This window comes from Octopus sinensis, linkage group LG7, assembly GCF_006345805.1.
Source record: "Octopus sinensis linkage group LG7, ASM634580v1, whole genome shotgun sequence".
In the NCBI taxonomy this organism is placed as follows: Eukaryota; Metazoa; Mollusca; class Cephalopoda; order Octopoda; family Octopodidae; genus Octopus; species Octopus sinensis.
In genome coordinates, this window is record NC_043003.1 from 964,808 (window position 1) to 983,305 (window position 18,498).

The following is an 18,498-nucleotide window of genomic DNA, read 5'->3' on the forward strand; positions in this document are numbered from 1 at the left end:
TAGGTGTTTTCGCTCAACAAACACTCAGAACGTCCGGTCGGGGAATCGAAACCGCGATTCCGCTGCCCTAACCACTGGGCCATTGCGCCTCCACGTGTGTGTATTAGTACAGATGTAAAGACCATTGTTTCGCATATATAAATGTTTTTAAGCCAAAACAGGGCAAGTATGCAGGTCAGTAATTTCACCCGGTATTACAATATTTCCCACAGGAAAAAGAGATCACCAAACAACGCCATTTTTTTCATGGTTTCCTGAATAAGGGGGTTTAGCCCCCAAATAATGAAATACAAGATCGACCTGTATTATTTGTGTAACTTCAAAAATATTAAAACACACACACACACACACACACACACACACACACACACACACACCACACACACACACGGTATTTTCTCACGGCGAAAATTATCGCTGTAGTCAAACAGGTGTAAGCATGCCAAGTCAGCTTGAAGCATCTCCTAACAAGTGAAACAAATTTGTGTATACACACGTGCGCGCACACACACACAGACATATATATATATATATATATATATAACAACAAATAAGGGTGAGAAAATTGGATGCTAATTTAATAGTAGTACATCCATTTAACACCAAGTGGCTTAGTGCATAAAAACCCGGAATACGATAAATTTTATACATAAATATAAGAGAGTAACCACTAAACCACTATGTGGTCGACTCTAGCACTAAAAATAGATCCGCTAGGTTTCAGCCACAAGTGCAGTTCAGTCGATTGCACTCGCTGTTATAATTCAAGTGCCCCTGTCACGGCCCGCCAAAATTCACGGAAACAGATACTACATCCAAAATTAAATTATAACAGCGAGTGCAATCGACTGAACCGCACGCGTGTTTGTCGTTATGGCAAAATCTAGCGTGCGGTTGAGTAAATTGTATTCTGGACGGGTTCGGCTGAAGAGCTACAGATATGTTATGTGAGTAAAATTACATAATTTATTAATAGCGAAACAATGTCCTGAACTAATCTACATTTTTGTTATTTTTATTTGCCCTGTTCGTTTGCGCTAGTAGTCGTGCTAAATTTCATCGGAAACAATTCTTTGTGGCTGTGAAACTAGCGGATCTATTTTTAGTGCTAGAGTCGACCACATAGTGGTTACTCTCTTATATATATATATATATATATATATCTTATATATATATATATATAAGAAATATTAAATTTCTAAATCTCTCGTAGAGATATGTACGGTCGTGGGGCGATAGAATGGTTGTATACTGTCAATTTAACATGAACGTAACAGTAGGGGGGGGTACACTACCGCTGTTTAGCCCTAGGAAGCATCGAGGCCTCCTGATGGCTTTGACACATTTTTCCTGTGTCCTTAAATACATTTACGAAGGGGAGACAAACTTGTACAAACGTCAAATTCGAACCATCGACTTTCTATCTAACACCAGGCTTCCACGCATTTGATTAGATAGAAATATTACCACGGCTCTTAAACACATAAAGTATACATGCGACTGAAAATCTACACAAAATCAAATATCAGTTGACCAAAAAGATTTTTCTTATTCTCCTCAAATAAGAAATAAAAGTGCCCCAAAAGTTCATTTCATAAAAACCATGGTAGGTTGGAGTCCAGGAGCAAAAAGAGTTCCACAAAATCAAGTCAAGGTTTTTATGAAATGAAGTTTTTGACATATTCTTTTTTGTTTGAGGGGGGGGGGAGAAAAATCATTTTAGTCGACAGATATTTTATTTTATTTCGATTTTTAATCGCATATCACGCTTCAGAATTTTTAGTCGATTGTATATACCTTATTGACAGGCCGTTCTACATATCTGTTTCTTTTTTTTTTTTTGCATATACCTATTTTTACCTTCTGTGTATTTTATAACATTACACGTTCAAGAACCATGGTAATATTTCTATATGTCCAATTTTTTTCAGAGGCGTGGTGTTATATATAAAATCATTGACTCAAATTCGATGTTTGTTCTCTGATCAATGTTTTTTTTCTTCTTTTCATCTCCGTTTCAATTACATTTGAGTCCTTCCATTCTGCACTCTTATAAAGTTTTTCATCTCCATAAAAAGAGGCAAAAATTATCTCTTATCGTCAGGCAAGTAGCTTGCATACCAACCACATGGTTCCGGGTTCAGTCCCACTTCATGGCACCTTGGATAAGTGTCTTCTATTTTAGCCTCGGGCCAACCAAAGCCTTGTGAATGGATATGGTAGACGGAAACTGAAAGAAGCCCGTCATATATACATACACACCGATGCTGGTGTGTTTACAAATAGACCGATAGAATAAGTACTAGGCTTACAAAGAATAAGTCCTCGGGTGGATTTGCTAGACTAAAAGCGGCGCTCCAGCATGGCCGCAGTGAAATCACTGAAACAAGTAAGAGAATAAAAGAATATATATATATATATATATGTGTGTGTGTGTGTGTGTGTGTGTGTGTGTGTGTATGTAGGCATAGTGAAAGAAAGTGTGTGTGAGAGAGAGAGAGAAAGTGTGTGTGAGAGACGGACAAGTTGATAGTTGTAAATGAATCAACGCAAAATTAATTTCCAATGTAATTTGTTCCCATTAAGTTGCAATAAACTATTTGCTGATTCTTATTACTAATTATTATTCTTACTCATTGTTATTACTAATTATTATTATTATTATTATTATTATTATTATTATTATTATTATTATTATTATTATTATTATTATCATGATTAATTCTTGTTACTCCTATTTCCTTTCAGTTCATTGCAAACACCACCTGTAAGGTAAACACTACACGACCGACTCTTTCCTCACCACCACTTCTTCTTCTTCTTCTTCTTCTTCTTCTTCTTCTTCTTCTTCTTCTTCTTCTTCTTCTTCTTCTTCTTCTTCTTCTCTTCTTCTTCTTCTTCTTCTCTTCTTCTTTTCTTCTCCTCCTCTTCTTCTTCCTCCTCCTCCTTCTTCTTCTTCTTCTTCTTCTTCTTCTTCTTCTTCTTCTTCTTCTTCTTCCTTCTCCTTCTTCTTCCCCGTCTCTCCTCTCCCTGTCTCTCCCTCTGCCTCTCCCTCTTCCCATCTCTCTCCATGCGTTGTCTTTCCTCATTCGCTCCGTCTGCGTTGACGTTCGGCGTTATGGATTCCTCGCTGGAGTAAAAAAGAAACGAAGGAAAAACATGAAACAACTTTCGAAGCATCAACGGTGAGTCCTGGAACTCTTTGCCATTCAGGAAATGCATGCGTGTGTGCACGCATATATGTATTTGTGTATGTGTATGTATGTATGTATGTATGTATGTATGTATGTATGTATGTATGTATGTATGTATGTATGTATGTGTGAGTTTGTGTGTGTGTATGTGCATATGTGTGTGTATGCATGTATGTAGTGTGTGTATGCATGTACGTACTATGTATTTATGTATGTATATATATGAATGTATGTGATTGTTCAGTTTTATTTCAAGATTTCTTTCCCAAAGAGAAAGAACCGGTTTCTAACCTAGATTCAAGGCTCCTTCGTTGGAATTTCAACATCAATAACAGGGTATTTTTTGTATGTATGTGTGTATGTATGCATGTATGTATGTATGTATGTATGTATGTATGTATGTATGTGTGTATGTATTTATGTATGTATGTATGAGTGTATGTATATGTATGTATGTACGTAGACATGTATGTATGTGGGTATGTATGTATGTATGTATGTATGTATGTATGTATGTATGGTATGTATGTATGTATGTATGTATGTATGTATGTAAGTATGTATGTATGTATGTATGTATGTATGTATGTACTTACGTACGAATGTATGTGCGTATGTACCTATGTATGTATGTGTGATTTATTGTCAGGGTGTTAAATTCAGGATAATAAGATCGTGGTTTCGATTTCCGGACGAGGCAGTGCTTTGTGCTCTTGAGCAAGACCCTTTATTTCTCATTTCTCCAACCAACTCAGCTGAGTCCCTTCTTCACCAGACCCTCGCATCATTCGGGGCAAATGTTGTGATCTCTGTCACTTACGGGTCATCGAAATCGAATGAGTATCCACGGCGTACAATGAAAAGGAAGGGAAATATTCATAGTATAGAAAAAAGTTTTAAAAATTTGGTGGGGAGGCAGATGACAAAGATGTCGTCCTCCTGATAAAGGATGATCTCTAGGAATAATTGAGGGACCCCACTGTCCAAAATCTCCCCGAACACCAAGGATAAGTACCCCACCCCAGTTCCCTCTCTTTGACTCACAGCTCTACGCATAGAGAGATGCCTTTCAATCTCGCCCGACACACACTACCTCCTTCGCCATAGCCACCAGACAAAGGAGAGCTGCCTTTCCTTCCCAGCTAAAGGAAGGCGGCGGGACGATCTTCACGGTGGACTTGGCTGAGAGTCGGATCCGTCCTACATGCGACAACAGCTGTTCGACAAAGCTCCACAAGTCAGTAATGCACGGACTCTGGAAGAGTGCACGAAGAACGGTTTCGTCGCCCTGCACACACCTCATACAGGTCCGTCGGACAGCAATCCTTTCTACGAGACGATAGGGTAATTTTGCTGGGAAGTGGTGACTTTGATAGCATCTGCATCTGGCACCAAGAATATGGCGATCTCCTCCACCATTTCTGAAACTATTTAGACATTATTTGTAGTGCTATTGCGGTGAAAATGTGACAGCGAACCAGAGGTTGGTGACTTACCTGTCTAGTATAGTGTCTGTGAAAGTATGTGGCTTACTTGTCTAATATTGGGTTTGGGAAAGTACAGTGGCGGCCAAAATGTTCAGAACGGCATTGTTTTCGTCAGAAAAGTAGGTATAATTTTTTATCAAAGTTGTTTTATATTCACAGACAATAAATACGATATTATTTGTTATTGCCTGAGATTTTGGTGTAATTTGAGAGGATAATACAAAAGTTATGGATGATTTAGTGATTTACTGCAAAACCTATGGCGGCCAAAATGATCAGAACGGTTGCTTTTACTCCGTGTTTTAGTATATTTAACCGGCGAACTCTAATGTTTTGAATTTGTTTATTTGACGGTTCGTTTACTAAACATTAGTAAGAATATTTGCAGTGTACTTTGTTAATATAATGCCACTTACTCCGTTACCAATTCGTCAGCAGATTATTAAGCTTTGAAGGAAGGATAATTTAAGTATTGGATCTATTGCAAAGATTGTTAACAAGTCAAAAAGTGTTGTACACGGTATTCTTAAGGTCTACGATGATTGTGGTTCGTGTGAAGCAAGAAAGTTTACAGGTAGGCCAAGAAAAACGACCAAGAGAAGATCGTGCTATGGTAAAGTTGGTTAAAAAGGACAGATTTAAAACTGCTGCTGCTGTTTCTCGGAAAATGAGCATTGTATTGAAGAAAACTTTATCTCGAAAAACTGTCTCGTCGTTTAGTTGAACATGACCTACAAGCAAGAGCACCTGCAGTGAAGCCACTGATCAGCTCCAAGAATAAAAAGTGTCGTCTTACCTTTGCAACCGAACATGTTTTGTGGTCTCAAGAAAAATGGCAAACAGTGCATTTCAGAGATGAATCTAAGTTTATGCTATTTGGCTCAGATGGGAAAAAGTACGTTCGTAGAAAAGTAGGTGAAAAATTGTCGCCTAAATGCCTTAAGACTAGTGTTAAATTCGGTGGAGAAAGTGTCATGGTTTGGGGATGATATCTGGAGATGGTGTGGGCCCTTTGGTGCGATTACATGGAAAGGTAAATGCAGGAGTTTATAAACAACTTGTAAAAGATCATGTCTTGCCTGTGCTGAGAAATTCAACTAAGCGACCACCCATATTCATGCAGGACAATGCCCCATGTCACAAGGCTAAGGTGGTCATGAACTTCCTCAAGGCTGAAAAGGTTATTGTTATGGATTGGCTGCTCAAAGCCCAGATCTCAATCCTATTGAAAATGTATGGAATATTCTAGGAGAACGTTCGAAAGCCAGAAATCCTAAAACAACTGAGCAATTATGGAATGCCCTTCAGGAAGAATGGAATAAGATCACCCAGCAAGAAATTGAAAATTTAATTTCCTCATGCAGTCGAAGATGTCAGAGTGTGATTGAAGCTAAAGGGCTTCACACTAAATATTAAATAATTCCAGTATTCTCTGTCACTTTTTGATTATTTTGTTATTTTTTCAACCGTTCTGATCATTTTGGCCGCCATGGGTTTTGCAGTAAATCACTAAATCATCCATAACTTTTGTATTATCCTCTCAAATTACACCAAAATCTCAGACAATAACAATTAATATTGTATTTATTGTCTGTGAAAATTAAAGAATATAAAACAACTTTGATAAAAACTTATACCTACTTTTCTGACGAAAACAATGCCGTTCTGAACATTTTGGCCGCAACTGTGTGTACTAAATTTGTCTTTCCATTGTTGCCGTTGTAATTATTTCTCAGCAGGACTTTTTTTATTTTACAATGTGACAGAAACGTTCTATTTTAAGAAGTTTCAACAAGTTTATTTATTGCCAGTTTAAATTTTTCACTCTTACCTAATACTTCAAGGATAAATCATTTTTATCTACTAAAAGGCAATAACAAATCTTAGTTACATTTCATGACTACGTTTTGAGTATAAGGTTATTAAATAACTATAACTATGTTTAACTTCCTAAAACAAAACTGAAATTGTATGTAGCAAAGATTTTGGAGGAATTGAATAGGGGTATCCATGAACGTCAATCTGATCCTTCTGAAGAGAAAATATCAAATAATTGTTTATTAGATTAAATGTTGGTTATTCTATTTTAACCTACTGTCAAAGTAAAATATGATATATTTTGGAGCATTGTTGCGTCTGAGGTGTTTAATCTATTGTGAGCACAAGGACCAGGATTCTGCTGGTGTAGGTGGGGTCCGGTATTTATATGCGTCAATCCTCAGTGTATTTTCTTGTGTGTGGTCAGAGCGCACAGATGGGGAATGTTTCTTAGTACAAAGGCCTCATTCGCGGAATTTGACATGTCAACAAACTTAATGGATTGACATGTCAGTGGACTATTGTGTCAGCAGATTAACATTTCACTGAATCAACATGTCAGCGGATTATCATGGAAACGGATTAACATGTCAGCGGATTGTCATGGCAACGGATTGTCATGTCAGCAGATTGTCATGGCAACGGATTGACATGTCAGCGGAATGTCGTGTCAGCGGACTATCGTGTCAGCAGATTAACATGTCACCGAATCAACATGTCAGCGGTTTGTCATGGCAACAGATTGACATGTTAGCTGATTGCCGTGTCAGCAGATTAACATGTCAGTGAATCGACATGTCAGCGGATTGTCATGTCATAGGACGCATAATCCGGCATTCCTATGACTCGTTCCCCAACAATTATACGATAAAGAGTATCCACCTTCGGCCCTTGACATCCAGTTGGAATTCATACAAAGAGCAATATAGAGGCTCACCCTCCACCTTAATCTAAACTAAACTATATATTCTTAATGCAAATACAGCATTGATAGGACAATTACTGTGGTTTTCGTCCTGAGATAACATCTCTTCTTATGCTGTTGCAGCGATTATAGACTTTAGTAAGCCTAACGTAACAGTCCTGTCGGCTGTCTTTTGTTTATGTCTTACACTTTTTCATTGGTCAATTTTATTGTTCATACACCGATTCTAGTCTCCGTGCTTTTTTAATGGAGAAAGGTGTCTAGATTCGGGTTTACGGCAGTTATTTAAGGTCAGATTTTTGGGAAATTATTAAGTGACCCTTGGTTGCCTCACGGAACCTTGTCACTCATTTCTGCTTTGCTATTTTGCATTGTTCATTCTTTATGACCTTATGCCATGCTATTCTCAACCTGTTAGTGTAGTCTCAAGAACTAGCTAAACACATTCATCCTGTCGCCATTCTCGCGACGGATACCTTTTTAAACTGTTTATAATATCGACTACAATTTCTCCATCATGATTCTGTCGTGATGAATTCACTGTTTATATTTTTACTACTTTCTGTAAATAAACGATTGGTGTTAAATCCAGTCCGTTCTTCTCTTTTGTACAATGTGTACGAACTCTCATCCTATATTAATAAGGAAAAATTAATTAGTTCAAGATTAATTTGCATGCACCCCTACAGAGATATACTCAAGCCTTTGTCAACGCGAGAAAATGCAGTCAACCCGGTACGACGAAACTAAATAACATTTTCAGAGTAACCACGACTTCTTAAATTTACTTTCACAGATATTTTCATCTCGCTTTTGAGCACACTTTATAATCCTATTTCGACTGTCATCTAACCGTGCTAGTGAAATGTCGGTTTTCTCCAACAGACATGCTGAACACGGCTAAGAGCGTATATTACATACATGCGTTCTGCATACACCTCTATACTCCTTCTCGCAACTCGGGCATCAAGACACAGCGACGTTTACCTATATACTCTTTTATTTGTTTCAGTCATTTGACTGCGGCCATGATGGAGCACCGTCTTTAGTCGAGCAAATCGACCCCAGGACTTATTCTTTGTAAGCCTAGTACTTATTCTATCGGTTTTCTTCTATCGAACCGCTAAGTTATCGGTTGTTAAGCGATGTTGGGGGAACAAACAGACACACAAACACATACACACACATACATATACGTCGGGCTTCTTGCGGTTTCCGTCTACTAAATCCACTCACAAAGCTTTGGTCGGGCCGAACACTTGCCCAAGGTGTCACGCAGCGAGACTGAACTCGGGACCATGTGGTTGGTAAGCAAGCTACTTACCACAGAGCCACTCCTTCACCTGCATAATTATACTCAATGAACGATCGTAACTTGTAACCTATCAAAATGCCGCCAGACCTAATGTTTATAAATGGTGACATATATACCTGTAACAGTAAAAAGTTATAGTTAGTGACAACATGACATTCAGAGCGGTTATACTCTTATACACGTACTGCGTTAAAAACACGATAATTATCGGAGGTGGACGAAAAATCGCCAAGCAGCCGTCAGCGGGAGCACCAGATGCATTTCGGCCCTTTGAAGCTTCTTGCAGTTAGCCCCACGCTCGGACAAGAGTTTGTCGCTTCTGATGAAAGAAGCAGGAAATAAAACATTTTCTAATATTGCGAAAATACACTAAACCAACGATAAACCCACTGGATAATTCGTCTCCCCGTTTGTCGTGTAATCCTGTCAGACTCAGACACCACCTGTATCTATAACCTGTTTCATCACCTGTATCTATAACCTGTTTCATCACCTGTATCTACGAATACAAATTTCTCATCCTTTGTCTTTAGTCTATCACCGCTCTGCACGTTACACAACAGCAATATGCTAACTTGGACGAGTAACACTTCCCTACCTTCATTCGCCCCAGGGGCAAAGACGAAAGAGCCAAGCAAGTTTCTGTTAACATAGAAATTGTGTTTTCCGTGTTTTAAGCTTTGGATATTTTGATTTTTCGGTCTTCTGGCGTTAGGCCTTATGACCATTCTTGACCGACACATACACCGTCCAGACATAATTGATTTCTCCTTTACCTGCAAATCCAACCGTTAGGAAGTCTTTCTTCCCCAGTCACAACGTAATCACCCCTACCTAGCACCTCTACAGACTACGTACCACGAAACCTGTGGCACTTTAAGCGAGATAACTGGTCGAAGTTCCTTCAGATTTACGCTAATAACCCCTGGCAGCAAATGTGCCTTACTCCTGATCACTCCAAGATCACCAGACAAGTGATTTGAAACTGTTCTCTTAAGTATGGCCCTTCGCAACTCTCGCATTGGGAACTACCATAAAGACCACATCGTAGCAGTGTTCAAAGCCAGGAATAGATTTGCATATTCAACAATGCACCCGTTCATCATGAGATTGAGTTTTCCCTTCAAAATATTCATAACTGTTGTTTGAAATGCTTTGCAGGTGTATTTACATATACCAAGTCCCCGGAGGGCCCGGTATACACTGTGAATGTATTATATGCTAAATGCAGAACTTTCTTCACCAGATGTAACAGACAGATAAAATTTAGATACCGAGGGGAAATTTATCATTGAGTGAAATTGTTATATTTTGTTCTCAACAAAAAAAAGAAGAAAGAAAATTTTTGCCTTTGGGTAGCAAATGTCATTTCCTATTTGTTTATCCCTAAAAAGTATGAAAAGTGGTTAATATTTCCTTCAAACTTTACTTTTGTTACATTTATTCAAACCCCAAAGAACTCCAGGTCACAAAAGCAAAGTTTGAAGAGGATAGAGGTCGGTCCTATGATTTCTTGATAGAAGCAAATAGAAAAAAGTACTTACTGATCAATGACAAAAATATTAAAAAAATAATAATTGTCACTCAGTGTTATTGCATTTACACGATGTAAGGCGTCGAGCTGGCTGAGTCATAAGCAGGCCGGGCGAAATGCTTAGCGATATTTCGTCTGCCGTTTCGTTCTGAGTTCAAATTCCGCCGAGGTCGACTTTGCCTTTCATCCTTTCGAGACTGATAATTTAAGTACCAGTTACGCACTGGGGTCGATATAATCGACTTAATCCGTGTGTCTGTCCTTGTTTGTCCTCTCTGTGTTTAGCCCCTTGTGGGTAGTAAAGAAATAGGTATTTCGTCTGCCGCTACGTTCTGAGTTCAAATTCCGCCGAGGTCGACTTTGCCTTTTATCCTTTCGGGGTCGATAAATTAAGTATCAGTTACGTACTGGGGGCGATCTAATCGACTGGCCCCTCCCCCAAAATTTCGGGCCTTGTGCCTAATGTAGAAAAGAAAAGAATCGTTAGCATACCGGGCGAAATGCTTAGCGCTATTTCGTCTGTTTTTACGTTCTGAGTTCAAATTTCGTCAAAGTCGACTTTGCTTTCCATCCTTTCGGGGTCGATAAAATAAGTACCTGTTGCATACTGAGGTCGATCTAATCGACTGGCCTTTCCCGCCAAATTTCAGGCCTTGTACCTATAATAGAATGGATTATAATTATACGACGAACATATTGCCTCATTGTTTGGTTGATGAAAGCTTGAAATCAACGAACAATGATGGTACGAGGGACGTTCAATAAGTAATGCCTCTGACCCACTTGCAGTTGTTTGATCTAGCTAAAATTGTGCATGTGCAATCATTTATATCTCTATAGAGTAAGTGGCAAATTACAGCACTGAATTAATTGTGGTTTCTGATTTACAGGTGTTTGAACCGAGTCAAGTGTTAAATGGAGCCTGTTGAGTGTCGAGCAGTAATCCGGTTTTTGTATTTGAAAGGACGCACACCACGGGAGACTTTTGATGAAATGAAAGTAACTTATGGTGATGATGCCCCATCATATGACCTTGTAAAACGCTGGCATCGTGAATTCAAACATGGTCGGAACTCTGTGGAAACAGCTCCCAGATCTGGTCGACCTCTCTTATGCCATTGATGAGGCATCTGTCCGTCAAGTTGAGGCTGCCATTTTGGAAGATCGACACATAACTATTCGCCAAATAGCCCATGAGGTCAAGATTAGTATCGGGTCTGTGGAAACTATCATTCATGACCATTTGCATATGCAAAAGGTATCTGCCAGATGGATTCCCAGGCTGCTCACGCCTTTCCAGAAGCAAGAACACGTCGAGTGCTCGAGGGTGAATTTGGAGATGTGCCAAGAAGATGAGTCAAAATTTTTCAAAAGACTGATTACACAGGATGAAACCTGGGTCCATCACGATGATCCAGAGACCAAAGCCCAGTCAATGCAGTGGAAGCACCGTGACTCACCCCCTCCAAAGAAGGCAAGGGTGCAGCCCTCCGCTGGCAAGGTCATGCTCACAGTCTTCTGGGACCAAGAAGGAGTAGTGATGACAGATTTCCTGGCAAAGGGTACCACAATTGCAGGAGCCTATTATGCTTCACTTTTGAGGAAAATAAGAGAAGTTATCAAAATCAAGAGGCGGGGCAAGATCAGCAAAGGCATCCTCCTCCTGCAGGACAACGCTCCGGTCCACAACTCGCTTGTCGCCAGATCAGAAGCACAGGCGTATGGCTATGAACTCCTCCCCCATCCCCCTACTTTCCTGACCTTGCACCTTCTGATTTTCACCTCTTCCCAGTCATGAAGTTGTTTTTGAAAGGAAAGCGTTTCCCAGATGATGCAGCCTTGATTTCTGAAGTCGCGTTCAGGTTGGAGGACCAAGCTGGGGTCTTCTATAAAAACGGTCTCCAGAGCTGCATCAAACAATGGTAGAAATGCGTAACTCTGGGTGGTTGCTATGTAGAAAAAGACTAATAACTGTGCCAAGTTTCGTTGCTCTACTGCTATGGGAAGTGGGTCAGGGGCATTACTTATTGAACGCCCCTCGTATGTTATTTTTTATTATTAAAATAAAATCTTTTTATACAAACTTAAGACCAGCTTAAACATGTTTGAGGGATATTTGAACCTGTAAATGCTTTTCGCTGAAGTTTGTTGTGGAGAAAAAATTTCGTTAATACAAAAAGGTGTGAGAACACCTTACCCAGTTCAAAACGCCCTCTGGTGGATGCATTTCGAACTCGTTAGTTCTCCTCAATACCAGATACCAAGAGGGGCAACTCTGAACTGGCTAAAAAGCTTGGCTTCTTTTATCGGAAATCAGTCAATATTATTGTGTCATGGCTGCTTTATGGTTAAGCGAGAATTTTTTTAAGCGAGAATTGTTTACTCCACGATGAACCGCAATGAAAAACCTTTACATGTTCAAATACTTCTTAAACATATTTGAACTGGTCTTAGTTTTGTATTCTTCTCGTTGCTGCTTCGTGCGCCTACTTACGAAAGTCTTTTTGTGTCCATTTCCATAAGAAATTTTTATTCTCACCTTGAAGTGGTAAAACCTCATTTTGACGTCATTAATTTTACGAAGTCTCTTTCACATCAAAGTAAAATCTATTCACTTAGAATTACAAATATTTTCACCTCCGCCAATTCAATGTAAAGGTAGTTTGATGTTTTCGCCTATTGCCATCTTATTTTAATGAATTTCTTGTACTCTGATGAAATTCACGAACATCCTTGCTCCTTTTTTAAAGAATTTATGAGTAGTTAAAACGTAATCTGTGTTTTATAATGACTGATGATGTTTCTCATTGTCGTTTTACGTGATATCTCTGTTATTTCCTCTCTTTCAGGTATCTTCTAACTGGAATGATTTCGACATCGGTATTTCTGTGGTTCTACCTTTCTGATAACCAAGCTAAACTAGAAACGATACTCGGACCTAAATGTGCCGCTCGAACTCATGTCGTTTTTGTAAAAACACACAAAACTGCCAGTTCAACCGTGACAAACATCATCCAGAGATTCGGATTAAAACATCACCTTAGCTTTGTACTCCCGAAATACCCGGAGAATTATTTATGGTTCGATAGTAATGCCTTTATCGATCGCTTGCTTCCACATCCCAATGGCACAGATAAAAAATTTGATTTGTTGTGTAATCACGCAATTTATAACAGGTTTGCCATAACAAAACTGATGCATAATAACACTGCATACATAACAATCTTGCGTCATCCAGTGAATCAGTTTTTGTCAGCATTTTACTTTTATCGTACCGTGTACAAAATCCCGTATTTAGTCCGTATACCTGGACCCAATCCAGTTGAGGAATATTTGAAAGATCCTGCGAAATATGAACCCGTATCAAACTATGCTTCCTATACAAACAACAGAATGACAATTGATCTTGGTATTCCAAGACTAGTTTTCGACCAGCCTGCGCTATTGACTGGTTTTATTAATAAAATTGATGAAGAGTTTGATTTTGTGATGATAATGGAGTATTTTGCTGAGTCGCTGGTTTTGTTGAAGCGTCTGATGTGTTGGAGAATGGAAGACATTATCTCCATGAGAATGAACATATTTGATAAGGATGAAGTCAACATGCCACTGAAAGCTGGAATGTTCAACAGTATTAAAAAATGGGCTCATGCCGATCTTGAATTGTATGAATATTTTTACCGAAAGTTTTGGAGGAGAATAAACCAGATGAAACAAGATTTTTGGAGAGAAGTTGAAATCTTTAAAGAAATACAGCTGAAAGTTGAAAATTACTGCCTGAATTTAAATGCATCTCAAGATTTGCTTCTGATTGATGGAAGTGAATGGAATGATAGATTTTTGGTCAGCAATGAAACGTGTAAACTGTTAAATATGAAAGAAGTGAAATTCATGAATTATCTGAGGACTCAGCAGAAAATTGATGTAAACTGATTTAAACTACCGTTTAATTGATATTAGAAGAGTAATTGTACGTGATTAATAATTAATAACGTACGTTAGTAATCGAAAAAATGTACTCGCTTTGTAAAAAAGGTAGCAGGACATTTGGTGGTCACGAAACAGAATTGTAAGCTAAAGAAAGTCGATGTTGTTTAAGGATTTATTACTTTATGTTTCCGCGTGGGATGTGTTGTGTAGAGTAGAGGTAAGATTCCTATGAGGCAGGCCTGCAGTTCTGTTTCGAATCCCGCTAGAAATTATTTCCTTTACACCATGGGTTCCCACCAAAGTGAGAAAAAAAAAAAAAAAAAGGCATAAGCCAAATCACTTTCTCTCAATTTCTAATGATTTTAGTGTAAACATGTTGACATTGATGAGCTGAATCGAAGTTTTCGTAGTTCGGGATCTTATTTAGAAAGGTGAATGCTGTAAATGTAAACTAAGGCTGTGGAACCGATAATCTTGCGTTGATTTTAATTTCCATTCATAAATGGTTAAAATTCGTGAGAAGCTTGTCTCTACTCTGCAACACTCGTCATCAGACATCAAGCTTTATACAAATACATTAAAAACGTGGCATGAGCTCCAGGACACACCAGTCATATCAACAAATTCGCCAATTGTTCGGCGATGGTCCTCCAAGAAAGATCAGTTCATGAATTTTCACGATGTTTTCATTCGTTCGGGAGGTCGACGGTTGTCCTGAACGAGGTTGGTCCTCAATCAACGAGTGACCGTTCCTAAAGCGTAGAACCCACTCCTAAGCACGCTGTTCTTTCGTTTCAGCCATCGCAAAAATCGACGAACAGAGGAGAAGCACTGCAAGACAAAGACGTACCAGGTGGCAGTACGACCTCATACGACGTCGCCGGTTGGCAGACTGATGCCTGGGGGTCGCACCAAGTAGATTCTAGCAGCGGAAGCCCAAACTACAACGAGTTTGTCCCACTGAGAACGTTTCCGATTGCCACCTCGTATACTGGTAAATAAAATAGTGAGATAGCAAAGATCACAAATAACAAAATACATATATTGGCCTGGTTTAAAAGAAAAATACACGATCCACAAGTACAGATATACGCAATACTGTAATATTTCTATAGAGAGACGCATAAGTATTCGCACTAATTTCAATAAAGGAAGACTACGAATTGTATTAGAGTTTATTTCTATGCTAGATCCATGAATTGGTTGAAACTAGGCTAAATGTGTAGCTGCAGTTCAGTTGCGAACAGGGTCCGTCAGTGTCACCAATGTGTCGTCATCAGGTTGCAGGCAAACTTCTGATGATGGGCCAAGAACGGGATTCTCAAGTGATGAAGTGGCACTACGAGAGAGGGGCATTTTTGAAGACTTCTTCAAGTGTCATCTGTCTCAGCATAGGTTTCTGTCCAAGCAATGTCTCTATAATTGGATAACTCCCATAATCTGTGGATCACTGATAAATGCATGTTGTTCAAGGCCAGCTATTAACTGATCACAAATTTTCTCCATATGTTCCATAAGAATTCTTTCACCTGTGTCCTCTATATAATCACCACTACTCTCTTTATTCTTATCCGTATTTAGCACCATTTCAGCAATTTGCCCATCACTCAACAAACACACAACAGGCGCATCCCTGTCAGTGGTTTGCATTTCTCCAATGTCCGCTTCCCTTAAACTTCCGCATGATAAACTTTTAGCGTAATTTATGAGTTTTGATATCATACTTCTTCTCATTAGCGACACGAAATCCTCTCAACTCGTTGTCTGTTGGGTCGTTTTCATCCAACATCATTATTGGCCAAATTCTGTGCCAGGCATTTGTTACTGTTGATTTATCAATATCATTCCAAGCGTTCGGAACTGAGTAAATGGCTTCGAACTCTTTCGGGTACTCTTGCATTCTTACTCCTTTGTTGACTGCATCAAGCACACAGTTCATAAAATAATTTCAATAGTTGCTCTGCATGGAGCGTAGAATTCCTTGGTCACAAAGCTGTAAAACGGATGTCCCATTAGGAGGCAAGTAAATGCCGAAAACGTTACTTTTTACAAGAAGTTCGACAGGGAGATGTGTGCGGTAGTTGTCCAGGAACAATAGGATTTGACAGTTTTCTTCCAGTCCAGCTTACCTGTAATGAGCTCGTGCCACCGGTACAAAGTGATTATTGAACCAGTCAGAAAATATTTCTCGGCTTACCCAGGCTTTTTTTGTTTGCGTAATAATGCACAGGTGAATTAATTATGCCAATCAGTCATTTCAGACGTTGGCTTTCTCAAATGACTGCCAACTTCACCTTATGTGTGTCTGTTGCATTATCACATCCAAGAATAGTTAACCTTTCCTTAGCATTCTTGAAACCTGCTGGTACCGTCTCATCTGCCGTTGTTCAGGTTTTTCTTGGAACCCAGCGCCAATACAAAGCTGTTATCAATTTGTTCAGGAGAAAGCTTTTCATCAGATACGACTTTGGCAAATTCGTTTCTGTAATTTTCCGCAGCTTCATAATCAACAGAAGCGTTTTCTCCACAGATTTTCAGATATTTTACACCATGACACTTCTTAAATTTCTGCGGCCATCCTTCTAAATATTGACACTCACCTTCAATGTTCAGTTCTTTATGATATATTTTAGCTAAAAGAATAATAATAATAATATTCGATCCTTTTGCGTAAGTTATTCAGCACACAATCCTTTCATCAAAATTAAAGCCAGATGAGTTATTTCCCTTGCCTCAATTTTTATTTTATGTAAATCGCGATTATTCATTTCTTTTTCTTCTTCTTCCTTTTTTTGTACAAAAACCTTTGTTGATTAATCAAAGTTCCTGTTTAACTTCAGGAACAATGAAGCACCGAACAAATTAAATTTCTAAACAAGGGTTCCAGCGTATTATCTTAGGAATGGTCTAGCTTCGTATGACCAGGGTCGGTTTTTTTTTTGAGATATTTCTGTAAGGGAAAGTCCCTCTCGTATGCTATCAAATACGGCAATTTGGGAAGAAAAAATACAAAAATATAAATATTGGATCCAATGTATCAACTCTGTGACAAAAGCCTTATAAAACCATATCAACATTTCTATTTTGGTTATCACCTCTTAATATTCGAGGACCGGTGCTACTTTGGCGTGTGATCTACAAGGAAGATTGATTTAGCTGAGGTTTAGTTTACTTTTCCGTTTCTGAAAACTCGTAAGATGCTGGCTAAAGATTTTTACAATGTGATCAGTGATGAGATGAAGGCAGTTTCATTTTTACAAGAAACCAGCATTAAATTCACATCATTTCTTAAGACAAAGAAACGTGCCTCTTTGCCAAGTGATTTACAATTTAAAGGGACATTGCTTTAGATTACTTTTTTTTTAGTTTTCTTTACATCCGGGCTACTTTCCACGTGATCTGCATGAGCAAATTTACTTTGGTGGGTGATATACGCGCTTATTTTAATTATTATATGTTTTTTTTATTATTATCAAACTAGTAAGTATTTTGAAAACTGATTTAAAACGTAGCCTAAAGTAATCTCCCTTGTGGGTCTCTCGCCAAAGGGGCACCCGAGGAGGAGCTTTGTATTCTAAACGATGCACATGAATAGGAATGTATGGACGTGACGGAGTAAAAATAATAAGCAATTGAATAATGATAATAAATAATAATAATAATAATAATAATAATAATAATATAATAATAATAATAATGATAATAATAATAATAATAATAATAATAATAATAATAATAATGATAATAATAATAATAACAATGATAATAATAATAATAATAATAATAATAATAATAATAATAATAAATAATAAATAATAATAATAATAATAATAATAAATAATAATAATAATAATAATATATAATAATGATAATAATAATAAATAATAATAATAATAATAATAATGATAATAACAGGAATGCACAAAAAGCTGGCTGAAAACTTTAACAACATACTAGCAGAGCCAGAGACAATGCCTGAATGGCTCACGAAGGGGAAAACCATCTTAATTCCCAAATCAAATGAAACAGCAAAACCAGAAAACTACAGACCAATAACCTGCCTCCCTACTATGTTCAAGGCATTTACTGCAGTGATATCACAAAGGCTGAACAAGCACCTGGACGAAAACAAACTGTTCCCAGAAGAGCAGAAAGGATGCCGCAAAGGCTCATATGGCTGTAAAGATCAACTAATGATTAATAAAGCCATAACTGAAGACAGCCACAGAAAGAAGAAAGGCCTCAGTATGGCCTGGATTGACTACAAAAAGGCGTTTGATAGCATCCCCCACACA

The 18,498-nt window shown here is 38.3% G+C and overlaps 1 protein-coding gene across 1 annotated transcript; it reads left to right on the forward strand.

The window, feature by feature from the left end:
* Positions 1-3,017: 3,017 nt before the first annotated feature.
* LOC115214223 (galactosylceramide sulfotransferase) lies at positions 3,018-15,371 on the forward strand. The gene is made up of 2 exons (XM_029783335.2): positions 3,018-3,185; positions 13,123-15,371. The coding sequence occupies exons 1-2, from the start codon at positions 3,160-3,162 to the stop codon at positions 14,204-14,206; spliced, it is 1,110 nt and encodes a 369-aa protein (XP_029639195.1). The 5' UTR covers positions 3,018-3,159; the 3' UTR covers positions 14,207-15,371.
* The last annotated feature ends 3,127 nt before the right edge of the window (positions 15,372-18,498 follow it).

What these genes read in the sequence shown, in the direction of transcription:
- LOC115214223 (XM_029783335.2), top strand. Translation starts at nt 3,160, where the DNA reads ATGAAACAACTTTCGAAGCATCAACG. An exon ending in CAACTTTCGAAGCATCAACG is followed by an intron (nt 3,186 to 13,122) that starts GTGAGTCCTGGA and finishes CCTCTCTTTCAG; the next exon opens with GTATCTTCTAACTGGAATGA.